This window comes from Schistocerca nitens, chromosome 10 (genome assembly GCF_023898315.1).
Source record: "Schistocerca nitens isolate TAMUIC-IGC-003100 chromosome 10, iqSchNite1.1, whole genome shotgun sequence".
NCBI lineage: Eukaryota > Metazoa > Arthropoda > Insecta > Orthoptera > Acrididae > Schistocerca > Schistocerca nitens.
Window position 1 is genome coordinate 200,033,974 of NC_064623.1, and position 26,404 is coordinate 200,060,377.

The 26,404-nt window shown below is 52.9% G+C and overlaps 1 protein-coding gene across 1 annotated transcript; it reads left to right on the forward strand.

Annotated features, from left to right (window-relative positions):
• The first annotated feature begins 8,309 nt into the window (after positions 1–8,309).
• LOC126209993 (trichohyalin-like) lies at positions 8,310–23,213 on the forward strand. Its single transcript, XM_049939102.1, has 2 exons — positions 8,310–8,328; positions 20,185–23,213. The coding sequence occupies exons 1-2, from the start codon at positions 8,310–8,312 to the stop codon at positions 23,211–23,213; spliced, it is 3,048 nt and encodes a 1,015-aa protein (XP_049795059.1).
• Positions 23,214–26,404: the final 3,191 nt, after the last annotated feature.

The following is a 26,404-nucleotide window of genomic DNA, read 5'->3' on the forward strand; positions in this document are numbered from 1 at the left end:
CATCCTTCATTTGTACACATAGAGCAGCAAATGCCTGATGATAAACAAGAGAGGGAGGGGTACCTTCCTTGGGAAACCGACAAAGGTCACTGAGCAGGCAGGTCCGGGGCGAAGCCAAGGTGGTGCTCTACCCCTAATTGTCAACAAAGTTTTAGGAAAGTGGAAGTGAAGTGAACATAGCAATTGACAGAAGCGGACTCCTGGTGGTAGTAGAGAGTAAGGGCAGCCTGCATACCCTAAATCCAAGAAGCTGCCAAAAACAAATGTCATGGGCCATATTAGCAGTCATGGAAGGCAGATGGCTAGCATAATGACTCATTGTCAGAAGGACAGCTCCCCGATTGGACAGCAGAGGTTCAGCAGACTCAGCATAAAGGCTTTCCACAGGGCTGGAGTAAAAAGCTCCAGATGCTAAACGCAATCCACAGTGGTGGACAGAGTAGAGACGCAGAAGAATAGACGTCCAAGCAGAGGAGTAAACTATGATTCTACAGACCAATTTCGAGTGTACTAGAGCGTACTAAGGTGCGATAGGGGCAGAGAAGGACCACTCAGTCCGCTCCCCAGGAGGTACCATTCAGGACACAGTGGATGTTGAGAGATCACAGACTGCGAGCCGTAAGATAGGATATGTGAGAGGACCAGCTCAGTTTCCTGTCAAACGTAAGAACCAAGAATTAGCGACCTCCGCAAATGGTTTGTTGACAGGACCTAGATGTAGGGAAGGCCGGAGAACCACTGTACGATGGCAGAAATTGACAAACGGTCATACTGGGAGTAATGCGGAAGCCATTTTCAATGCTCCAAGAGTGGAGGCGATTGAGACATCCTTGAAGACTTCGTTCAAGAAGGCTGGTCCATTGAGAGCTGTAGTAGATCGCAAAAGGGTCCACAAAGAAAGTGCCCGCGACATCGGGAAGTAGACAATCCATAACTGGATTTATGGCAATGGCAAACAGTACAACACTTAGCATGGAGCCTTGGGGTACCCCGTTTTCTTGGGAGAAAGTACGCGAGAGCGTAGTGTTCAATCGCACTTTAAATATGCGCTCTGCCATAAAATCGCAAATAAACAGGGGCAGCTGACCTCGAAAGCCCCAAGAGGACAGTGTGCGGAGGATGCCTGTCCTCAAACAGGTATCTTATGCTCTCTCCAGATACAAAAATATAGCTACTGTTTGGAGTTTCCTGAGAAAATTTTTCATGATGAAGTGGAGAGAGCAACAAAGTGGTCAACTGCATTTTTTTTTTTTTTTTAGGGGCGCAAAACTGCTATGGTCATTAGCTCCCGGTCCGCGACGGAGGAAAGAATAAAAACTGAAAATGGAAAACAGCAAAAATGGGAACAAAACTCAAAAAATTGGACACGAAAAGCAGAAACAAGGCTTAAAAGTCCACTACAGAGAGGGGTTGATGGTCCCCGATAAAACTTCAAATGACTGACGTCATTTCACTGTCACTAATAAACTGGAGAACGCGGTCGACTGAGCGCGTGTCATCTGCTAAAATCGACGATAGATCAGGCGATAGCTGTAGACGGGAGCGTAACGGATTAAAATAGGGGCATTCAATTAAAAGGTGTCTTACCGTCCACAGCTGAGAGCAGTGGGGACAGAGTGGGGGAGGATCGCCGCTTAAAAGATGCCGATGGCTAAAACGACAGTGCCCTATCCGGAGTCTAGCTAAAATTACCTCCTCCCGACGACTCGTTCGGGAGGAAGAGGTCCAAGAGCAAGGAAGGGCTTTCACTTCCCGCAATTTATTGTGGGGAAGTGTTGACCAATGCGCATGCCATAAATGAGCAACTTTGCGACATAAACCGCTCCGTAGATCGGTGAAGGGAAGCGACTGAATAGCTAGCCGAGGAAGAGAAACTGCAGCCTTGGCTGCTATATCAGCCGCCTCATTCCCACAGATACCAGCGTGTCCCGGGAGCCAGAGGAACGCCACCGAGACGCCCCCCAGGTGGAGCAAGCGCAGACAGTCCTGAATCCGGTGGACCAGAGGGTGCACAGGGTAAAGAGCTTGGAGACTGAGGAGAGAGCTGAGAGAATCTGAGCAGATTACGTACTGTATCCGCTGATGGCGGCGGATGTAGTGGACAGCCTGGAGAACAGCGAAAAGCTCCGCAGTATAAACAGAACACTGGTCGGGAAGCCGAAAGTGATTTGGGGCGTCGCCAACAATATAGGCACTCCCTACACCCAACGATGTTTTCGAGCCGTCGGTGTAAATAAAGGTGGCGTCTGTCATTTGTGCACATAGAGCAGCAAATGCCCGACGATAAACAAGTGAAGGCGTACCATCCTTGGGAAATTGACAAAGATCACGGAGCAGACAGATCCGGGGACGAAGCCAAGGCGGTGCTGTACCCCAAGTTGTCAAGAAGGTTTTAGGAAAGCGGAAGGAAAGAGAATGGAGCAGTTGACGGAAGCGGACTCCCGGGGGTAGTAGGGAGGAGGAGCGGCCTGCATACCCTACATCAAAGGAGGCGTCGAAAAAAGGGTCGTGGGCTGGATTAGCAGGCATGGAAGACAGATGGCTAGCATAACGGCTCAGAAGGACCGCTCGCCGATTGGACAGCGGAGGTTCAGCAGTCTCAGCATAAAGGCTTTCCACAGGGCTAGTGTAAAAAGCTCCAGACGCTAAACGTAATCCACGGTGGTGGATAGAGTCGAGACGCCGAAGAATAGACGGCCGAGCAGAGGAGTAGACGATGCTTCCATAGTCCAATTTCGAGCGCACTAAGGCGCGATAGAGGCGGAGAAGGACCACTCGGTCCGCTCCCCAGGAGGTACCATTCAGGACACGGAGGGCGTTGAGCGTTCGCAGACAGCGAGCCGTAAGATAGGAAATGTGGGAGGACCAGCACAGTTTTCTGTCAAACATAAGACCCAAGAATTTAGTGACGTCTGAAAACGGAAGGTTGACAGGACCTAGATGTAAGGAGGGCGGAAGAAACTCCTTACGTCGCCAAAAATTAATACAAACGGTCTTACTGGGAGAAAAACGGAAGCCTGTTTCGAGGCTCCAAGAGTGGAGGCGATCGAGACATCCTTGAAGACGCCGTTCAAGAAGGCTGGTCCGTTGAGAGCTGTAGTAGATCGCAAAATCGTCCACAAAGAGGGAGCCCGACACGTCAGGAAAGAGACAATCCATAATTGGATTTATAGCGATGGCAAACAGTACAACACTCAGCACGGAGCCCTGGGGTACCCCGTTTTCTTGAGAGAAAGTACGGGAGAGAGTAGTGTTCACCCGCACCCTAAATGTTCGCTCTGCCATAAATTCGCGAAGAAAAAGGGGCAGCCGGCCTCGAAAGCCCCAAGAGAACAGTGTGCGGAGGATGCCTGTCCTCCAACAGGTATCGTATGCTCTCTCCAGATCAAAAAATATTGCTACTGTTTGGCGTTTCCGGAGAAAATTGTTCATGATATAAGTGGAGAGAGCAACAAGATGGTCAACTGCAGAGCGATGCTTTCGGAATCCGCATTGGGCAGGTGTTAAAAGACTGCGGGATTCCAGCCACCAAGCTAAACGGTAATTCACCATACGCTCCAAAATCTTACAGACACTACTCGTGAGAGAAATGGGGCGATAACTAGAGGGGAGATGTTTGTCCTTTCCAGGTTTCGGAATGGGAACGACGATAGCTTCCCGCCATCGTCTGGGAAAGGTACTGTCGGTCCAAATTCGATTATAAAGGCGAAGGAGGTAACGCAGACTATGGGTTGATAAATGCAGCAACATTTGGACATGGATACCATCCGATCCAGGGGCGGAGGAGCGAGAAGAAGAGAGGGCATGTTGGAGTTCCCGCATGGAGAAAACAGTATTGTAGCTTTCGCGATTTTGAGAGGAGAAAGCAAGAGGTCGCACTTCCGCTGCACGTTTCTTCGGGAGAAACGCTGGCGGGTAATTTGAAGAGCTCGAAATCTCAGCAAAGTGCTGACCCAATGAGTTAGAAATTGCGACGGGGTCCACTAAGGTATCATGCGCGACAGTGAGCCCAGAGACCGGGGAGAAACTAGGCGCGCCTGAGAACCGTCGAAGCCGACTCCAAACTTCCGAGGAGGGAGTGAAGGTGTTAAAGGAGCTAATAAAGAATTGCCAGCTTGCCTTCTTGCTATCGCGGATGACGCGACGGCATCGCGCACGGAGCTGCTTATAGCGGATACAGTTTGCCAAAGTAGGATGGTGACGGAAAATGCGAAGAGCACGTCGCCGCTCACGTATTGCGTCTCGGCATGCCTCGTTCCACCAAGGAACTGGGGGGCGCCGGGGCAATTCGGAGGTGCGTGGTATTGAACGTTCCGCAGCTGTAAGAATAACGTCGGTAATATGTGTGACCTCATCGTCGACGCTGGGAAAGCGACGGTCATCGAATGTCGCTAGAGACGAAAAAAGTGTCCAATCGGCTTGGGCAAACTTCCAGCGTCGCGGGCGCAGATATGGCAGTTGAGGCTGCAGCCTAAGGACACATGGAAAGTGGTCACTCGAGTGTGTATCATCAAGGGCGAACCATTCGAAGCGCCGAGCTAGCGGAACAGTACCGATCGCAAGGTCCAAATGAGATAAATTTGTCGTGGAGGCAGACAAAAACGTGGGGACCCCAGTGTTGAGGCAAACTAGATCCGCTTGGTGGAAGACGTCTAGCAATAGGGAGCCACGTGGACAAGGATGTGGAGATCCCCAAAGCGGGTGGTGGGCATTGAAGTCCCCAACTAGCAAATAGGGGGGTGGAAGCTGACCAAGAAGATGAAGGAGATCAGCTCGCGACATTGGTGTGGACGATGGAATGTAGACAGTACAAAGAGAGAATGTGTATCCAGAAAGGGAAAGACGGACGGCGACAGCTTGGAAGGAACTGTCTATGGGGATTGGATGATAATGGAGAGTATCATGGAGAAGTATCATGAGTCCCCCATGGGCTGGAGTGCCTTCCACAGAGGGGAGGTCATATCGGACGGACTGAAATTGAGGGAGAACAAAGCGGTCATTAGGACGCAGCTTTGTTTCCTGAAGACAGAAGATGACCGGCGAGTAGGATCGTAAGAGGATCGACAATTCATCCCGATTGGCTCGAATGCCGCGGATATTCCAGTGGATAATGGACATAGGGTGAACAGAAAATGGAGGAATGTGACCAAGGGTGCAGTCAACTCAACGACTGCTCAGAGCTTGCGACCGACAGCATGGAATGGCATTCAGCCGAAGGCGGAAGATCCTGATCCATAGGTTGGTCAGGAGCAGCTCCTGCCACCAGCGATCGGCCGGTTGACCGGCCACCAGCAGTGCGCCTCGGCGACACAGAAGACGGCCGAGGGCGATTTCCGCCAGGTGGCGCTGTGGATGGGACACGCCTTGGCGGAGAAGGAGAGGAACTGGGTTTCTTTGTAGCCTTCTTGGAAGTATGAGGTTTAGAGGAAGGAGGAACCGATGGTGGTGAAGTTGCCGTACGTAAAAACTCTTCACGAGTATGCTCTTTCTTCGAAGACTTGGTGTCGGACTTGTGGGCTCGAGATTTAGCAGAACCCGACGAAGGGTGAGCCAAAGAGTGGGCAGGCGAAAGTGGTGAAGTTGAACGGGCGATCTTTGCGCTGGCCGATCGGACGACCGTGGCACTAAAGGTGAGGTCGCAAGTCTGCGTGGCCGCCTCCTTTGTTGGCCGAGGAGAAGCAAGGACAGTGCTGTATTTGCCTGTCTGAGGCACGGTGGGCTGTCGACTGGCGAATAGTTTCCGAGCAGCAAAGGTCGATACCTTTTCCTTCACTCTTATTTCCTGGATGAGCTTTTCGTCCTTAAAAACTGGGCAATCTCTAGAGGAAGCAGTGTGGTCACCCATACAGTTGATGCAGCGAGGGGATGGAGGTGGACAAGCACCCTCATGGGCATCCCTGCCACACGTAACACATTTGGCCGGATTAGAACAGGACTGGCTGGTGTGATTGAATCGCTGGCACCGATAGCAACGCGTAGGGTTTGGGACGTAAGGACGAACGGAAATTATCTCATAGCCTGCTTTGATTTTCGATGGGAGTTGCACTTTGTCAAATGTCAAAAAGACAGTGCGGGTTGGAATGATCGTCGTGTCAACCCTTTTCATAACTCTATGAACAGCCGTTACACCCTGGTCAGACAGGTAGTGCTGAATTTCTTCGTCAGACAGTCCATCGAGGGAGCATGTATAAACGACTCCACGCGAGGAATTTAAGGTACGGTGCGGTTCCACCCGGACAGGGAAAGTGTGTAGTAGTGAGGTACGCAGCAATTTTTGTGCCTGGAGGGCACTGTGTGTTTCTAACAACAGGGTGCCATTCCGTAATCTGGAACAAGACTTTACAGGACCTGCAATTGCGTCGACACCTTTCTGAATAATGAAGGGGTTGACTGTGGAGAAGTCGTGACCTTCGTCAGACCGAGAAACAACAAGGAACTGTGGCAACGATGGAAGAACTGACTGTGGCTGTAACTCATTCAATGTTCGCTTGTGAGCAGACATAGTAGATGATGATGAAAGCCTTCCAGAAGTATGTCCCATGGTTACTAGCATCTCCAATGGTGTGCTCCTTCCTTGTGGGAGCCATCTCTGTGTGCTGTGATGTGATCATACTATGCCTCCTGCCAGATTTACATATATGATAATCAATTTAACAATGTTTGTGGAGAGATGAGGGTATGAAGTGTCAGAGACAAGTGGCATTATGGTTACTCCCCACTCCTCATATCATTTGCTCCTATTGAAAGGTGCAGGAATGTAAGACAGATTGCCACTTAGCAAAGAAATTTAGTGCCTGCTCTTGCTATTGTTATGTAGCACTAACTAGGCAAGATGATCAATTGTTGAGATCAGATGGCCTCTTAACAATGCTGTGCTTTATCAGGCTATGGAGCAAGCAAGATGGAAATTACATGATGCAGTGTCAATAGTTTCATTTGTTCTCCATTTACAGGAAGAACAATTTCAATGCTGTAGTCCACCTTCAGAAAAAATTTGTCCAATGCAAACAAATATGACATTCTTGTTTATCCTATGCCCACCATTGAAAGAAGAGCACACTCCATCAATTAACTACAGCACACAGACCAGTTTCAATATTTGAACACTATTTAGAAACTACAAGCCATTCTAATAGCCTGGTTCCTGAGAGAGAGAGAGAGAGAGAGAGAGAGAGAGAGAGAGAGAGAGAGAGAGAGACAGGCAGATAATGTTAGAAGAAATGTTTTGATTATTTTGGGCCAAGTCCAGTGGATAGCAATAGAGTGGAAGCCAGGCAAATCAAAAATAACAAAAAATAGCTTTAAAACAGTGCTCTCTTGATTTATATCTTTTCATGTATGTAGGAACAGATTAAGTAAACAGAATGTAATAATCAAAACATAATTGGAAGTAGTCTATTTCAGTTACAAGAATGAAGTGAACTAGAACTAGCTCAAATTTTCTCATCTCATGTTTGATGTTTTCCCGTCACCAAGGGATTTTCCACTGGCTCTCGGACAGAAAAGCAAGCAGCAGAAGATGAAAAATCATTAGATACCTTATGTGTGAAAAATGCATCTTCCCATGCTGCATTCACACAGAACTCTGCAACTGCCAGCCAATGTAGCACATTTTCCTCACTGAGTTCCTGTTTTACAGTTGATCGTTGGGCAAGCAGTACAGCTTTCCTCAGCCTTCAGTTAACTGTCATTCAAACTGGAGTTGGTCACTCACATCAACTGCTTCATATTTAGGAAACGACGAGGACAGCTCCTACACACAAGCTCCATATGGCCCTGCTTTGCACTCAGTCTCTTCCTGCTCGAGCAAGGAATTCTGCTGGTAGTGCCTGTTTCAACATAATTCTTCCAATATCTCTACAGTAGTCAGTGGCGTGCCATATCTCCCACATGCATCTGAAACCAAAAACTTGTATTCTTGAATCAGAGTGTCAACTGTCTCCAACTGAATGCTACAAGTGAGCCATTGCAACTACTTGCTTCCAATGTTATTTCTTCTTGTCACTTTCATGCTGATGCCTGGGGAAGAAGTAAATATGCTGCCATGAAAAGGTGTGACTGTGGTGAAAGGCTGATCACTGTCTTGGCATAACCGCTGTGGTGCCTGCCTGTGGAGGCTGTGTAGGGCAAGACAGATGCTTTCCCAGGGGTTGTAGGGCTCAATCCCACCTCTGACATAGGTGATGCTTGCTTGAGTTTTGGCACATCTATTCGTATCTGTGTCCCTAAATAAAGTTTGTCTGGTTGACTTGTTGCAAATGGAACTAAGTTGAGAAGACATGGGCAGCTAGTTTGAATTTGATCCAAGGATGAACCATTTTAATATACGTGAGTCCAATTTTGAATTCTTAAGCAAAAGGAAGAACGGAAGCAGCCACAGCAGATACACATGTAATGTAACCCAAGTAATGTATGTGTAGTTGCTGATGGCTTGTCCTTAATACCATCCATTTATTGGGTCACGAGTCTGACATTCCAAAGATTCATCCATCACACAAGTTGATATTAATCTACAGTTCCCAATACTCCAGCAACTTCAATTCCCATTGTCATCCTTGAGATGATTGGTTGGTTTGTGGGATTGAAGGGACCAGACTACTAGGGCCATATGTCCCTTTTTCCATTAACCTGAAACCACCACAAGGAATAAAAACAAACAATGGAGATGACAAGAGACAACAACAGAGGACAAGAAAGACAGAGACAGAGCGCTGACAAAAGGAATTGGAATCACACGGAGTGTGACAGTGGTTGGCCGACCATAAAAACAAATAAAAATAAAACAAAAAAAAAGGAAAGGGAAAAGCCAACCACCAAGAAACCCACTAAAAACCCCAGTCTAAAATCGTAGACCAAATGCCAGACTCGACACAAAAAAAAAGACACACTTAGATCAAGCGATAAAAACCCCCTGCATCAATTAAACTCAAAACAAAATCTGCCATCACAACATCATCTGATAAAAGTTTAGGTATCATATCAGGAAGTGCAAACATCTGCCTGAGCAGCGTTAAAAGCGAACAGTCCAACAAGATGAGGACCACAGTCAAAGGTGACCCACAGCGACAAAGGTGGGACCTCATGCTGCAATGAATAGCTGTGCGTTATCCAGGTGTGACCAATGCTCAGCCAGCAGAGGACAACGGAGTCCACGTGAGAGACCCGCAAGGAGGAGTGCCACATACCGGTAGCCTCCTTGATGGCCCGAAGTTTGTTGGGTGAAGGAAGGGCGTGCCATTCTTCACCCCAGGTGCGAGGTACCTTCTGCCTCAAAACTGACCAGAGGTCACACTCCAAAAGGCCAATGTCCATGGCTGGTGCACCGACAGCCTGTTTGGGCACTGTGTTAACACATTCATTTCCCAGCATGCGTACAGGACCCAGGGTCCACACAAAGACCACAGAGTGGCCATTACTGGCAAGAGTGTGGAGTGACACCTGGATAGCCATCACCAGACGAGAGTGAGGGAAACACTGGTCGATAGCTCGTAAACCGCTCAGGGAGTCACTACAGATAATGCAGTACTCACCTGAGCAGAAGCGTAAGTACTCTAGAGCGCGAGAGATGGTGACCATCTTGGCAGTGAAAACACTGCAGCCAGCTGGCATTGAGTGTTGTTCATAATGTTCCTGTAGAATAAGAGCATGACCGACACGACCAGCAACCATTGAACCATCAGTATAGACAATGTCACAGCCTTGAACCGTGGCAAGAATTGAGAGAAAGCTTCAACAGGGGGCCTCAGGAAGGACCGAGTCCTTCAGGCCCAGTGCCAAATCGAGACAACACCATGGGTGGCACACACATCCTGGGGGTATACACTGAGGGTCCCAGAAAAGAATGGAAGACGGAAAACCTCAAGCCCAGAGAGAAGAGCTCTGATGGAAACTGTGAGCGTACACCCTGAGCTGTGCTACCATTCCGGAAGGTGGACGATTGAATGAGGGAACAGAAGACGATAAGTGGGATGCCCAGGCAAGCTACAGATGTGTGTAGCATAAGCGGCCAGTAATTGTTGGCGCCAGAACCACAATGGAGGGACAACTGCCTCCACAAGTACACTGTTGACAGGGCTTGTCAGGGAAGCACCAGTGGTGAGTCAGACCCCGCTGTGAAATATTGGGCCCAGCAACCACTATGCGGAAGGTGTTACCGAACCATAAGAAAGGCTTCCATAATCTAGGCAGGACTGAATTAATGCCTGGTACAGCCGTAGGAGGGTAGACCGATCGGCACCTCAGTTGGTGTGACTCAAGCAATGATGAGCATTAAGATGCCGACAGCACATTTGTTTAAGCTGCCAAATATGAGGCAGCCAAGTCAACCAGGTATCGGAAACCGATCCCAAAAACTGATGCGTCTCCACAACACGAGAGGTTTGGTGTCAAGATAAAGCCATGGCTCATGTTGAACAGCGTGTTGCTGACAAATGCATAATGCAGGTCTTGGCAGCCGAAGACTGGAAGACATGTGCTACAGCCCAAGACTGCACATTTTGGGTAGCACCCTGCAGCTGCTGTTCAGCAGCTGCAATGCCAATGGAGCTATAGTACAGGCACAAGTCGTCAGCCTACAAGGAAGATGAGACAGGCATTCCACCACCACAGCAAGCCCATTAATTGCTATCAAAAAGAGGCAGCCTCTTAATACAGATCCTTGTGGGACCCCATTCTCCTGAACTCAGGAGGAACTATAGGAGGCCACAACTTGCACACGGAAGGAACCAAGCGACAGAAAATTTTGTATTAAAATTGGGAGGGGACCCCAAAGATCATAACCATGAAGCGTAGAGAGGATGTGATGTTGCAATGTCATATCGTATGCCTTCCACATGTCAAAAAAGATGGCGACCAGATGCTGATGGTGGGCAAAAGTTGTACAGATGGCAGACAACAGGTATACCAGATTATTGGTGGCAGAGCGGCCCTTACGGAACCCACCCTGAGATGGAGCCAGAAGCCCCTGAGACTCAACTAGCCAACTCAATCTCCGGCTCATCATGGGTTCGAGCAACTTGCAAAGAAAGTAGGTGAGGTTAATGGGGCAGTAGCTGTCCAACTCCAGTGGGTTCTTGCCAGGTTTCAACACGGGGATTACGATGCTTTCTCACCATTGTGACAGGAACTAACCCTCAATGCAGATATGATTGAAAAGGTCTAGGAGGAATCGGTGGCAGTCCACTGAGAGGTGTTAGAGCATCTGACAGTGGATGCTATTTGGCCCGGGAGCCGTATCAGGGCAAGTGGCTAAGGCACTTTGGAATTTCCTTTCACTGAACGGAGCATTGTACGATTTGGGTGGCGCGTGTGAAATGAAAGGCTCCGACGTTCCAACGACTCCTTCAGGGAGTAAAAGGACAGTGGGTAATTCACAGAAGTGGAACTCTGAGCAAAATGCTCTGCTAAGTGGTTTGCAATTGTGTCTGAATCAGTGCAGACTGTTCCAATCAGTGGAAGTGCAGGTACACTGACGAGGGTATGATTGCCACAGAGTCTCCTAATCCTGGCCCAAACCCACAATGGAGAGGTACGGAGGCCAATGGTGGAGACATACCTTTCCCAGCACTCCTGCTTGCATCTGCGAATCAGGCAGTGAGCTTTTTTTTTTGTGGTTTTAGGGCGCACAACTTCAACGGTCATTAGCGCCCAGACTGCGTGAGGAATGCACCGTGAGTCAAGTTTAAAACAGCAACGAAACGGAAAACACGATAAAAGACAGACTGACAGGCATAGGATTAAAAAAGGAAAACAGCAGAATCAAACGTCCTTTGAGAGGGTTGACAAATTGATAAAATGAAGAACGCGAGCAGCTGCCCGTGGGTCATCCGCTAAAATGGCTTCTACAGTACATGGCATGCCAAGATCAAGACGCAGGGTGTTAAAACCCGGACAGACCGTTAAAATGTGGCGGACCGCAGCCGTCAGCAGATGGCGATGGCTGAACCGGCAGTGGCCAATTCGTAACTGGGCCAAAACGACCTCCTCCCGCCGAGAAGGGCGTGAGGACGACGTCCAAGCCACGGGAAGAGGTTTCAGGGCCCTAAGTTTGTTGTCTGTAAGTGCAGCCCTATCGGCATGCCACTGCGATAAAATGCGCCGACAAGTTACCCTGCTACAATCTGATGAAGGGACACAACAAGAAGCTGTCCGAGACTGGAGGACCGCAGCCTTGGCCGCGGCATCTGCAGCTTCGTTCCCAGGGATACCGACATGGCCAGGAACCCACATAAAGCTAACCGGAGAACCGACGTCCACCAGCTGCTGAAGAGAGCGTTGGATCCGGTGCACGAAAGGGTGAACCGGGTATGGATCACTGAGGCTCTGGATAGCGCTCAGGGAATCGGAGCAGATGACATATGCAGAATGTCGGTGGCGGCAGATGTAAAGGACAACCTGGTAGAATGCAAAGAGCTCAGCTGTGAAGACCGAACAAAGGCCATGGAGCCGGTATTTGAAACTTTGTGCCCCGACAATAAAAGAACACCCGACCCCATCAGTGGTCTTAGAGCCATCTGTATAAATGAAGTTCATATTAATGAACTTCAAACGAAGTTCGATAAAACGGGAGTGGTAGACTGAACCGGGGGTAACCTCCTTCGGGATCGAGCAGAGGTCAAGGTGGACGCGAACCTGAGCCTGGAGCCAAGGTGGCGTGTGGCTCTCGCCCACTCGAAAGGTTGCAGGGACTGAAAAATCAAGATGTTGAAGGAGGTGCCAAAAGCGAACTCCAGGGGGTAGCAGGGCAGAGACATACAACCTGTATTGACTGTCGAGAGAGTCATCAAAAAAGGAACGATAAGACGGGTGGTCGGGCATTGCCAGTAGCCGACAGGCATACCGACAAAGCAGTGTATCGAGCCGGTAGGTAAATGGCAACTCACCAGCGTCAGCATGAAGACTCTTGACGGGACTAGTATAAAACGCTCCGATCGCAAGTTGTAAACCCCGATGTTGTATGGAGTTGAGGCGGCGTAAGATGGATGGCCGTGCAGAGGAGTATACGAAGCTCCCATAATCCAGCTTGGAGCGGACGATCGACGGACCGATATAGGCGACGTAGGACATTTCGATCCGCTCCCCACGACATACCACTGAGAACACGGAGGACATTTAGAGAACGGGTACAACGGGCAGCCAAATATGACACATGTGGAGACCAACTAAGTTTCCTGTCAAATGTAAGACCGAAAAATTTTGTTGTCTCCACGAATGGGAGAGTAACGGGACCGAGTCGTAAGGATGGTGGGAGAAACTCTTTGTAGCGCCAGAAGTTAATACAGACCATCTTCTCGGCAGAAAAACGGAAGCATTGGCGACACTCCAGGAGTAATGACGGTCAAGAGAACGCTGAAGACAGCGCTCCAGGAAACACGTACGCTGCGCGCTGCAATAGATGGTAAAATCGTCCACGAAAAGGGGGCCTGATACATCAGCTGGGAGGCAATCCATTATTGGATTGATCGCTATGGCGAAGAGAGCGACACTCAAAACTGAGCCCTGTGGCACCCCATTCTCCTGGCGAAAGGTTTCCGACAGGACAAAACCCACACGTACCCTTGACTGTCGATCCATTAAAAAGGAACGAATGAAAAGAGGGAGGCGACCGCGAAGGCCCCATGTATGCATGGTGCGGAGAATGCCCGCCCTCCAACAGGTGTCGCAAGCCTTGTCCAAATCAAAGAACACAGCCGCGGTCAGGCCCTTCCGCAAGAAGTTATTCATAATGAAGGTCGACAAGGTAACCAGATGGTCAACAGCAGAGCGGCGCCTACGAAATCCACATTGTACATTGGTAAGTAGGCGTCGAGACTCGAGCAGCCAAACCAATCGAGAGTTAACCATTCGCTCCATCACTTTACAGACACAGCTGGTAAGCGAGATGGGTCGATAACTGGAGGGCAAGTGCTTGTCCTTCCCCGGCTTAGGAATCGGGACAACAATAGACTCGCGCCAGCATGCGGGAACATGTCCCTCAATCCAGATGCGATTGTAAGTACGAAGAAGAAAACCTTTACCCGCAGGAGAAAGGTTCTTCAGCATCTGAATATGAATAGAATCAGGCCCTGGAGCAGAGGACCGTGATCGGCCAAGTGCGTTTTCGAGTTCCCGCATGGTGAATGGGGCATTATAACTATCACGATTCGAGGAGCGGAAGTTAGGTGGCCTAGCCTCCTCTGCCTGTTTGCGGGGGAGGAAGGCAGGGTGGTAATGAGCGGAGCTCGAAACCTCTGCAAAAAAGCGGCAGAAGGCATTGGAGACAGCCTCAGGGGCCACAAGGACGTCATTCGCGACCGTCAAGCCAGAAACTGGTGAGTGGACCGTAGTGCCAGATAGCTGGCGCAGGCTACCCCAGAACAGAAGAAGGAGTAAAACTGTTGAAGGTGCTTGTGAAAGCAGCTCAGCTGGCTTTCTTACTTTCTTTAATAATACGACGACACTGTGCACGTAATCGTTTATAATTGATACAATTTGCCACTGTAGGGTGGCGGTGAAAGGTGCGTAAAGCACGTCAACAAGCACGTAAAGCGTCTCGACATGCTGCGGTCCACCAGGGGACCGGTACACGACGTGGAGAAGAAGTAGGGTGAGTGATGGAATGTTCAGCAGCAGTGAGAATGACTTCCGTGAGATGTGCGACCTGACTATCGCAGCTTGCGAATGTTTGATCCTGAAAGGTCGCCCTGGAAGAGAAGAGCCCCCAGTCTGCTTTGGAGATGTTCCAACTAGATGAGCACGGAGAGGGGGTATGCTGCAGGAGATGGATAACACACGGGAAGTGGTTGCTCGAATATGTATCAGAAAGTGCATACCACTCGAACCGGCATGCATGTTGGGGAGTACACATAGAGAGATCTAAATGGGAATAGGTGTGAGATGTGTCCAAAAGAAAAGTAGGGGCGCCAGTATTGAGGCAGAAAAGATTGAGCTGGTTAAAAAGGTCTGCTAACAGGGAGCCCCTCGGGCAGGATGCTGGAGAGCCCCAAAGGGGATGGTGGGCATTGAAGTCTCCAGTTAACAAAAATGGAGCAGGTAGCTGAGCAATAAGTTGCATCATGTCTGCCCTGGTAACGGCAGACGACGATGGAGTGTAAACGGTACAAATGGAAAATGTAAAAGTGGGGAGAGTAATGCGGATGGCAACTGCCTGCAGGCCGGTGTGCAACGTGATGGGATCATAGTAGATATCATCCCGGACCAGCAACATAACCCCTCCATGAGCTGGGATACCTACCACAGAGGGTAGGTCAAAACGCACAGAGGTGTAGTGTGCCAAGGCAATTTGATCGCATAGGCGTAGCTTCGTTTCCTGGAGGGCTACGACGAGCGGACGGTGCAAGCGGAGCAGCAACTTCAAGTCCTCTCGGTTGGAGCGAATGCTGCGAATATTCCAGTGAATAAGTACCATCGTAAGAAAAAAAAAAAGAAGATGAAAGAAGGGGTCACCTCAAAGGCCGCCGAGGGCCTGGCTTCGAGCGAGCACTGCCGCCGCTATCAGTAGGTGGACAGTCATCATCCATTAGGTCTATAGGTTCATCGGCCATCTTGGGAACATGGCCGGGAGGGGGAGTGTCCTCCGCCGGTGAACGGCCAGATGTTCGGCTACCAGCGGTGCGGCCAGGCGAAACGGAGGACGGCCTGGGGCGGCAACCGCTGGGTGGCGCAGGAGAAGAAATGCGCCGTGGCTTAGAAGAAGAACTGTGCTTCCTATGTGCCTTCTTGGGAGGTCGTTTGGTGGAAGTACCAGTCGAAGGCTGGGAGGTCGAGGTACGGAGGAAGTCTGCACGGGACGGTTCCTTCTTGAAGGCCCGTGCATCTGACTTCTGGGTCTTCGTCTTAGCAGAAGCTGATGAATGGGCTGGTGTCTGTGGGGTGATGGGAGGAAGAGGAGACGTCGACCGCGCATTCTTAGCACTGGCCGAACGGACGACCGTGGTGCTGAAGGTCAGATCGCATGTATGGGTTGCCACCTCCCTGGTAGTCCGAGGAGAGGCGAGGACAGTACTGTATTTCCCCGCTGGGAGCAGCGTGGGCTTCCTACTAACCAATAGCTTGCGAGCAGCAGAGGTGGACACTTTCTCTTTGACCCGAATTTCTTGGATACAGCGTTCTTCCTTATAGACAGGACAGTCGCGGGAGGATGCGGCATGGTCACCCTTGACAGTTCACACAACGAGGAGACGGAGGTGGACAGTCACCCTCATGGGCATCCCTGCCACAAGTGACACATTTAGCCGCATTGGAACAAGACTGGCGAGTGTGATTGAAACGCTGACACTGGTAGCAGCGCGTAGGTGTCGGGACATAGGGGCGAACAGAAATGACCTCGTAGCCCGCCTTGATGCGCGATGGCAGCTGTACACTATCGAATGTCAAGAAAAGTGTCCGGGTTGGTACAAGGTCATTGTTGACCTTTTTCATGACCCTATGGACAGGCGTCACGCCCTGCTCAGCGTGGAAAGATTGAATCTCCTCGTCAGTCAAGCCGTCGAGGGATCTAGTATAGACCAAACCACGAGACGAACTCAAAGTTCGGTGAGCCTCCACCCGGACAGGGAATGTTTACAGGAGTGTGGCCCGAAGCAGTTTTTGTGCCTGAAAGGCGCTCTCAGTTTCGAGTAATAAGGTACCGTTACGCAACCTGGTACAAGATTTGACAGATCCAGCTATGGCATCGCCGCCCTTCTGGATAACGAAAGGGTTGACAGAGGAAAAATCCTTTCCGTCCTCAGATCGAGAAACGACGAGGAACTGTGGGGCAGGCGGTAGTACTTTTGTCACTGGTAGCTGGTCAAGTTTCCGTTTTTGGGCAGAAGTCGAGAGAGATGGAGTGAAATCCATTGCGGAGGAATCCCCCATGATTGCCAGCGTCTCCGATGGCGCGCTCCTTCCTTGTGGGGACCTTCTCAGAGGGCACTCCCGCCTTAGGTGAATGTTTACACCTCAGGCCACACCTCCCGAGAAACAGACGGAGGGACCAATCGGCATGGTCAGAAGGTATCAGCTCAGGCAATCACCCCTCCCCGGGCCTGGCCTTTTCCAGGGAGTACGCGCGTGCCTTACATGTCTACCCAGGGCGGGGAATTACGCGTTACCCTGTCACCGGCTACGCGTGCGAACGTGTGGGTCAGCCTTCAGGCACGCACAGGGAGGAAGGAAGAGGAGGAAAAAGGAGAGAGAGAGAGAGAGAGAGAGAGAGAGAGAGAGAGAGAGAGAGAGAGAGAGAGAGAGAGAGACTGTCTCAAACGCCGAGGCGGAGACCAGAGAAGCCGAGGAGGAGGAGGAGGAGAAGCCGAGGAGGAGGAGGAGGAGAAGCCGAGGAGGAGGAGGAGGAGAAGCCGAGGAGGAGGAGGAGGAGAAGCCGAGGAGGAGGAGGAGGAGAAGCCGAGGAGGAGGAGGAGGAGAAGCCGAGGAGGAGGAGGAGGAGAAGCCGAGGAGGAGGAGGAGGAGAAGCCGAGGAGGAGGAGGAGGAGAAGCCGAGGAGGAGGAGGAGGAGAAGCCGAGGAGGAGGAGGAGGAGAAGCCGAGGAGGAGGAGGAGGAGAAGCCGAGGAGGAGGAGGAGGAGAAGCCGAGGAGGAGGAGGAGGAGAAGCCGAGGAGGAGGAGGAGGAGAAGCCGAGGAGGAGGAGGAGGAGAAGCCGAGGAGGAGGAGGAGGAGAAGCCGAGGAGGAGGAGGAGGAGAAGCCGAGGAGGAGGAGGAGGAGGAGGAGAAGCCGAGGAGGAGGAGGAGGAGGAGGAGAAGCCGAGGAGGAGGAGGAGGAGGAGGAGAAGCCGAGGAGGAGGAGGAGGAGGAGGAGAAGCCGAGGAGGAGGAGGAGGAGGAGGAGAAGCCGAGGAGGAGGAGGAGGAGGAGGAGAAGCCGAGGAGGAGGAGGAGGAGAAGCCGAGGAGGAGGAGGAGGAGAAGCCGAGGAGGAGGAGGAGGAGAAGCCGAGGAGGAGGAGGAGGAGAAGCCGAGGAGGAGGAGGAGGAGAAGCCGAGGAGGAGGAGGAGGAGAAGCCGAGGAGGAGGAGGAGGAGAAGCCGAGGAGGAGGAGGAGGAGAAGCCGAGGAGGAGGAGGAGGAGAAGCCGAGGAGGAGGAGGAGGAGAAGCCGAGGAGGAGGAGGAGGAGAAGCCGAGGAGGAGGAGGAGGAGAAGCCGAGGAGGAGGAGGAGGAGAAGCCGAGGAGGAGGAGGAGGAGAAGCCGAGGAGGAGGAGGAGGAGAAGCCGAGGAGGAGGAGGAGGAGAAGCCGAGGAGGAGGAGGAGGAGAAGCCGAGGAGGAGGAGGAGGAGAAGCCGAGGAGGAGGAGGAGGAGAAGCCGAGGAGGAGGAGGAGGAGAAGCCGAGGAGGAGAGGAGAAGCGAGGAGGAGGAGGAGGAGAAGCCGAGAGGAGGAGGAGGAGAAGCCGAGGAGGAGGAGGAGAAGCCGAGGAGGAGGAGGAGGAGAAGCCGAGGAGGAGGAGGAGAAGCCGAGGAGGAGGAGGAGAAGCCGAGGAGGAGGAGGAGAAGCCGAGGAGGAGGAGGAGAAGCCGAGGAGGAGGAGGAGAAGCCGAGGAGGAGGAGAGAGAAGCCGAGGAGGAGGAGGAGAGAAGCCGAGGAGGAGGAGGAGAAGCCGAGAGGAGGAGAGAAGCCGAGAGAGGAGGAGGAGAAGCCGAGGAGGAGGAGGAGAAGCCGAGGAGGAGGAGGAGATAGCCGAGAGGAGGAGGAGAAGCGAGGAGGAGGCGGAGAAGCCGAGGAGGAGGAGGAGAAGCCGAGGAGGAGGAGGGAGAAGCCGAGAGAGGAGGAGGAGAAGCCGAGGAGGAGGAGGAGAAGCCGAGGAGGAGGAGGAGAAGCCGAGGAAGGAGGAGGAGAAGCCGAGGAGGAGGAGGAGAAAGCCGAGGAGGAGGAGGAGGAAGCCGAGAGGAGGAGGAGGAAGCCGGGAGGAGGAGACGAGGAGGAGGAGGAGGAGGAGGAGGAGAGGCCGAGGAGGAGGAGGAGAAGCCGAGGAGGAGGAGGAGAAGCCGAGGAGGAGGAGGAGGAAGCCGAGGAGGAGGAGGAGAAGCCGAGGAGGAGGAGGAGAAGCCGAGGAGGAGGAGGAGAAGCCGAGGAGGAGGAGGAGAAGCCGAGGAGGAGGAGGAGAAGCCGAGGAGGAGGAGGAGAAGCCGAGGAGGAGGAGGAGAAGCCGAGGAGGAGGAGGAGAAGCCGAGGAGGAGGAGGAGAAGCCGAGGAGGAGGAGGAGAAGCCGAGGAGGAGGAGGAGAAGCCGAGGAGGAGGAGGAGAAGCGAGGAGGAGGAGGAGAAGCCGAGGAGGAGGAGGAGAAGCCGAGGAGGAGGAGGAGAAGCCGAGGAGGAGGAGGAGAAGCCGAGGAGGAGGAGGAGAAGCCGAGGAGGAGAGGAGAAGCCGGAGGAGGAGGAGAAGCCGAGGAGGAGGAGGAGAAGCCGAGAGAGGAGGAGAGAAGCCGAGGAGGAGGAGGAGAAGCCGAGGAGGAGGAGGAGAAGCCGAGGAGGAGGAGGAGAAGCCGAGGAGGAGGAGGAGAAGCCGAGGAGGAGGAGGAGAAGCCGAGGAGGAGGAGGAGAAGCCGAGGAGGAGGAGGAGAAGCCGAGGAGGAGGAGGAGAAGCCGAGGAGGAGGAGCCGAGAAGCCGAGGAGGAGGAGGAGAAGCCGAGGAGGAGGAGGAGAAGCCGAGGAGGAGGAGGAGAAGCCGAGGAGGAGGAGGAGAAGCCGAGGAGGAGGAGGAGAAGCCGAGGAGGAGGAGGAGAAGCGAGGAGGAGGAGGAGAGAAGCCGAGGAGGAGGAGGAGAAGCCGAGGAGGAGGAGGAGAAGCGAGGAGGAGGAGGAGAAGCCGAGGAGGAGGAGGAGAAGCCGAGGAGGAGGAGGAGAAGCCGAGGAGGAGGAGGAGAAGCCGAGGAGGAGGAGGAGAAGCCAGAGGAGGAGGAGGAGAAGCGAGGAGGAGGAGGAGAAGCCGAGGAGGAGGAGGAGAAGCCGAGGAGGAGGAGGAGAAGGCGAGGAGGAGGAGGAGAGGCCGAGGAGGAGGAGGAGAGGCGAGGAGGAGGAGGAGAAGGCCGAGGAGGAGGAGGAGAAGGCGAGGAGGAGAGGAGAAGGAGCGAGGAGGAGGAGGAGAAGGCGAGGAGGAGGAGGAGAAGGCGAGGAGGAGGAGAAGGCAGAGGAGGAGGAGAGGCAGAGGAGGAGGAGAAGGCAGGAGGAGGAGAGGCAAGGAGGAGAGGGCAAGGAGGAGAGGCAAGAGGCGAGGGAGGAGGAGAGGGCAAGGAGGAGAGGCAAGGAGGAGAGGGCAAGGAGGAGAGGGCAAGGAGGAGAGGGCAAGGAGGAGAGGGCAAGGAGGAGAGGGCCAAGGAGGAGAGGGCAAGGAGGAGAGGGCAAGGAGGAGAGGGCAAGGAGGAGAGGGCAGAGGAGAGGGCAAGGAGGAGAGGGCAAGGAGGAGAGGGCAAGGAGGAGAGGGCAAGGAGGAGAGGGCAAGGAGGAGAGGCAAGGAGGAGAGGGCAAGGAGGAGAGGGAAAGAGGAGAGGCAAGGAGGAGAGGGCAAGGAGGAGAGGGCAAGGAGGAGAGGGCAAGGAGGAGAGGGCAAGGAGGAGAGGGCAAGGAGGAGAGGGCAAGGAGGAGAGGGCAAGGAGGAGAGGGCAAGGAGGAGAGGGCAAGGAGGAGAGGGCAAGGAGGAGAGGGCAAGGAGGAGAGGGCAAGGAGGAGAGGGCAAGGAGGAGAGGGCAAGGAGGAGAGGGCAAGGAGGAGAGGGCAAGGAGGAGAGGGCAAGGAGGAGAGGGCAAGGAGGAGAGGGCAAGGAGGAGAGGGCAAGGAGGAGAGGGCAAGGAGGAGAGGGCAAGGAGGAGAGGGCAAGGAGGAGAGGGCAAGGAGGAGGGCAAGGAGGAGAGGGCAAGGAGGAGAGGGCAAGGAGGAGAGGGCAAGGAGGAGAGGGCAAGGAGGAGAGGGCAAGGAGGAGAGGGGCAAGGAGGAGAGGGCAAGGAGGAGAGGGCAAGGAGGGAGAGGGCAAGGAGGAGAGGGCAAGGAGGAGAGGGCAAGGAGGAGAGGGCAAGGAGGAGAGGGCAAGGAGGAGAGGGCAAGGAGGAGAGGGCAAGGAGGAGAGGGCAAGGAGGAGAGGGCAAGGAGGAGAGGGCAAGGAGGAGAGGGCAAGGAGGAGAGGGCAAGGAGGAGAGGGCAAGGAGGAGAGGGCAAGGAGGAGAGGGCAAGGAGGAGAGGGCAAGGAGGAGAGGGCAAGGAGGAGAGGGCAAGGAGGAGAGGGCAAGGAGGAGAGGGCAAGGAGGAGAGGGCAAGGAGGAGAGGGCAAGGAGGAGAGGGCAAGGAGGAGAGGGCAAGGAGGAGAGGGCAAGGAGGAGAGAGGGCAAGGAGGAGAGGGCAAGGAGGAGAGGGCAAGGAGGAGAGGGCAAGGAGGAGAGGGCAAGGAGGAGAGGCAAGGAGGAGAAGCAAGGAGGAGAGGCCAAGGAGAGAAGGCAAGGAGGAGAAGGCAAGGAGGAGAAGCCAAGGAGGAGAAGCCAAGGAGGAGAAGCCAAGGAGGAGAAGCCAAGGAGGAGAAGCCAAGGAGGAGAAGCCAAGGAGGAGAAGCCAAGGAGGAGAAGCCAAGGAGGAGAAGCCAAGGAGGAGAAGCCAAGGAGGAGAAGCCAAGGAGGAGAAGCCAAGGAGGAGAAGCCAAGGAGGAGAAGCCAAGGAGGAGAAGCCAAGGAGGAGAAGCCAAGGAGGAGAAGCCAAGGAGGAGAAGCCAAGGAGGAGAAGGCAAGGAGGAGAAGGCAAGGAGGAGAAGGCAAGGAGGAGAAGGCAAGGAGGAGAAGGCAAGGAGGAGAAGGCAAGGAGGAGAAGGCAAGGAGGAGAAGGCAAGGAGGAGAAGGCAAGGAGGAGAAGGCAAGGAGGAGAAGGCAAGGAGGAGAAGGCAAGGAGGAGAAGGCAAGGAGGAGAAGGCAAGGAGGAGAAGGCAAGGAGGAGAAGGCAAGGAGGAGAAGGCAAGGAGGAGAAGGCAAGGAGGAGAAGGCAAGGAGGAGAAGGCAAGGAGGAGAAGGCAAGGAGGAGAAGGCAAGGAGGAGAAGGCAAGGAGGAGAAGGCAAGGAGGAGAAGGCAAGGAGGAGAAGGCAAGGAGGAGAAGGCAAGGAGGAGAAGGCAAGGAGGAGAAGGCAAGGAGGAGAAGGCATGGAGGAGAAGGCAAGGAGGAGAAGGCAAGGAGGAGAAGGCAAGGAGGAGAAGGCAAGGAGGAGAAGGCAAGGAGGAGAAGGCAAGGAGGAGAAGGCAAGGAGGAGAAGGCAAGGAGGAGAAGGCAAGGAGGAGAAGGCAAGGAGGAGAAGGCAAGGAGGAGAAGGCAAGGAGGAGAAGGCAAGGAGGAGAAGGCAAGGAGGAGAAGGCAAGGAGGAGAAGGCAAGGAGGAGAAGGCAAGGAGGAGAAGGCAAGGAGGAGAAGGCAAGGAGGAGAAGGCAAGGAGGAGAAGCCAAGGAGGAGAAGCCAAGGAGGAGAAGCCAAGGAGGAGAAGCCAAGGAGGAGAAGGCAAGGAGGAGAAGCCAAGGAGGAGAAGCCAAGGAGGAGAAGCCAAGGAGGAGAAGCCAAGGAGGAGAAGCCAAGGAGGAGAAGCCAAGGAGGAGAAGGCAAGGAGGAGAAGGCAAGGAGGAGAAGGCAAGGAGGAGAAGGCAAGGAGGAGAAGGCAAGGAGGAGAAGGCAAGGAGGAGAAGGCAAGGAGGAGAAGGCAAGGAGGAGAAGGCAAGGAGGAGAAGGCAAGGAGGAGAAGGCAAGGAGGAGAAGGCAAGGAGGAGAAGGCAAGGAGGAGAAGGCAAGGAGGAGAAGGCAAGGAGGAGAAGGCAAGGAGGAGAAGGCAAGGAGGAGAAGGCAAGGAGGAGAAGGCAAGGAGGAGAAGGCAAGGAGGAGAAGGCAAGGAGGAGAAGGCAAGGAGGAGAAGGCAAGGAGGAGAAGGCAAGGAGGAGAAGGCAAGGAGGAGAAGGCAAGGAGGAGAAGGCAAGGAGGAGAAGGCAAGGAGGAGAAGGCAAGGAGGAGAAGGCAAGGAGGAGAAGGCAAGGAGGAGAAGGCAAGGAGGAGAAGGCAAGGAGGAGAAGGCAAGGAGGAGAAGGCAAGGAGGAGAAGGCAAGGAGGAGAAGGCAAGGAGGAGAAGGCAAGGAGGAGAAGGCAAGGAGGAGAAGGCAAGGAGGAGAAGGCAAGGAGGAGAAGGCAAGGAGGAGAAGGCAAGGAGGAGAAGGCAAGGAGGAGAAGGCAAGGAGAAGGCAAGGAGAAGGCAAGGAGAAGGCAAGGAGAAGAAGGCAATGAGAAGGCAAGGAGATTTTGCAAGGGAAATAATAAGGAAGACAGTGAGGTAGAGAAGAGCAAAGAAAGGAACCAACCAAAGGAAGGAAGAAACGAGTAGTGAAAAAGCAAAATGACCGCAAATAGAGGTCGTGGAACCGTCCGTCTCCGGACGCAGGCGCTAACTACCCCCTTGAGGGGGAGGGACTCCTTTTAATCGCCTCTTATGACAGGCAGGAATACCTCGGGCCTATAATCCCTGCAGGGGGGGCAGTGAGCTTATGCACAAAGCCGTTTAAAGGCGATGAGGTGTTCCAATGAGGGATGCCACCTGTGATGCTGGAGTGCCCGCCTGAGATCTTTAATCCCCTCAGCCATCTCGGGCGACCACCAAAGCACAGTCCTCCACCAAGGGGCCCCAGAAGAACACAGAATGGCACATTCTGCGGCAGTAATGATGCCGGTGGTGACCGAGTGAACCACGGCGTCAATGGCGTCATTGGAATGAGTCTCAATAGTGGCAATGGAGGTGAACAGGTCCCAGTCAGCCTTGTTCATAGTCCATCTGCAGGGGCGCCCAGAAGAGTGATGCTGTGGCTGTGACAGAAATATTGGAAAGTGGTCACTACTACACAAGTTGTCAAGCGCACTCCATGGGACAGATGGTAATAGGCTAGGGCTGCAGCTGGTAAGGTCGTTTGCAGACTATGTGCCATGTGCCACACTGAAATGTGTGAAGGTACCACTATTTAAAAGAGAAAGGTCAAGCTGTACCAATACTTGCTCAACGATGGTGCCTCAGCCTGTTGCCACTGATCCACCCCACAGAGGTTTATGGGCATTGAAGTCGCCAAGTAACAGAAAGATGGCAGCAATTGGACTATCAGTACAGCCAGGACATGCTGCAGGTCATCACCATCTGGTGGAAGAGAGAGACTGCAGATAGTAACAGCCAGAGGCATCCACACCCGAACAGTGACAACCTCTAAAGGCATTTGTAGAGGGACAGACTCACTGTAAAGGGAGTGATGGAAATAGATGCAGACACCACCAGGTATCCTCTCATAAGCTACCCTGTTCCTATAATAATCCCTGTAGCTATGGAGGGCAGGGGTACGAGTCACCAGAAATCAAGATTCCTGAAGAACAATGTAGAGGAAAGGGTCAAGGCTGAGAAGTTGACCGAGCTCAGCAAGATGGCGGAAAAAACCACTGTAGTTCCAATGGAAGCTGACATTGCCCCTGGCTGAGAAAGGTGTGAAGTGACCGAAGAGGCAGATTACGCCACTGGGTCACCTGCTGCCACCGATTGAGCACCTGTGTGAGTGACATCCATTGTGTCAGAGTCAGGCCAGATCTAGGTCCGCAGCGTATGCCAGAGTCTCTACCTCGCCCTCAGATGCAGAGCTTGTAGGTTGCGGTGGGCTAGATGCCATCACAAGTTCCTTCATCTTAGAGGTCTTCTTGGATTTTTCTCTCTGCCCCTTTGGTTTCACTGGCTGGGAGGGCTTCACCAATTCAGTCTCCGGCATGGAGTAGGATCACAAAGCCCTACAACCAGCTGCTTGTGGGCACTTGTGCCATTGCCGGGTGTCATCTTTCCCACTTGTGGAAACCTGGGAAGGGAAGGACCCAAGGGACCCCTTGCAAGAGAGCAGCTGAACAAGTTGGACATTTCTCTAGCTTAGAAGTGGGGACGGACATCCCCAATACCCAATAGGTGTGTGGGGAGGGGATGGTTGCTCCCAAAGTAGGTGGAGCAGGAGCAGCAGGGTGGGTAGTGCCCCCATGGTCAAGGGGGTGTTTGGACTTGATCGACTTTGTGAGCCGACTGAAATTCTCTGAGCTGAAAGGGCCATCATGGTGGTGGTTGTGGTGGCATATGAGGATGCCATTCACACAGGATGGAGTCATTCATATTTCCTCTTAGCCCCAGTATAAGTCAGTCGGTCCAGTGTCTTATGTCCATGATTTCCTGCTCCTTCTGTAAGATCCGGCAGTCCGGCGAGCAAGGTGAATGAGGCTTTCTGCAGTTGACACAGATGGGAGGTGGGGCACATGGAGTATTGGGATATGATGGGTATCCACTATCTCGACTTGTGAGGCTGGAAGTACAGCAGGAAGACATATGGCCGACATTGCAGCACGTAAAGCACTTTGTCAGGGGAGGGATATAGGGCTTGATGTCACAGTGGTAGACTATCACCTTGACCTTCTCCAGTCATGTATCACCCTTGAAGGCTAAGATGAAGGCACCAGTAGCAATCTTATTATCCTTTGGACCCCAATGTATGTGCCAGATGAAATGAACACCTTGATGTTCTTAATTGGCGCGCAGCTAGTCATTAGACTAAAAAGGTGGTCCCTACGGAAAATAATATCCTGGACCATATTTAAACTCTTATGGTGTGTTGTGGTAACTGAAACATCCCCAACTTGTCACAAGCAAGTAATCTCCAGGACTGGGCATAGAATATTGTTTTTGTCAATACAGACCAAGAGCGCATTTTAGACAAGCCCTCCACCTCCCCAAACATGTCCTCTAAATGCTCTATGAAGAATTTAGACTTTTTTGACATGAAAGACTTCAGCTCTTGTACAAACTAGGAACCAGAGCAAATAAGTGTCACTGCCATCCTGAGACACTCCTCCCACACTGTGGCCAGGGAGGGGAATGATTTGGGATTGTATTTCTGAGCATTGAACTGAGCCCAAGAATGCTTAGAGACTGCTGGTAGATGGCCACCAGCAAGAGATGATGTACCACGCTTCATTGTGGGTCATCTGCACTGATGCCACCCACTCCAACCAAGGGCCGTCCCCACGTGCACCACCCAGCCTCTACAAGGGCCACCTGGCAGGATGGCCATTGCCGGGAGTCCCGATACCCCAGGGAGATAGGCCTCTACTCCTTGGCATACGTGGGGAGTTGGCGCAGGCATCAGCAGAGTGATCCCTGTGTTGTAAGGGGGCTACAACCAACAGGGTTCATGGCAGCTCCACCACAACTGACTGGCTACTATGCTGGATATTAGGTGCAAGGAAGTCCTTGGTCATCAGCTCCGCAAAAAGCAACAATGCACAGTGCATGGTGGAAATTGCACCTAGGAATGTATCCTCACCGAAGAGATGGGAAACGAACAGAATGGCAGTGCGACGATGAGAAGGCTGGCTAGAGGTCTCTATGCACAATGGGCACAATGTACCATGTAAGG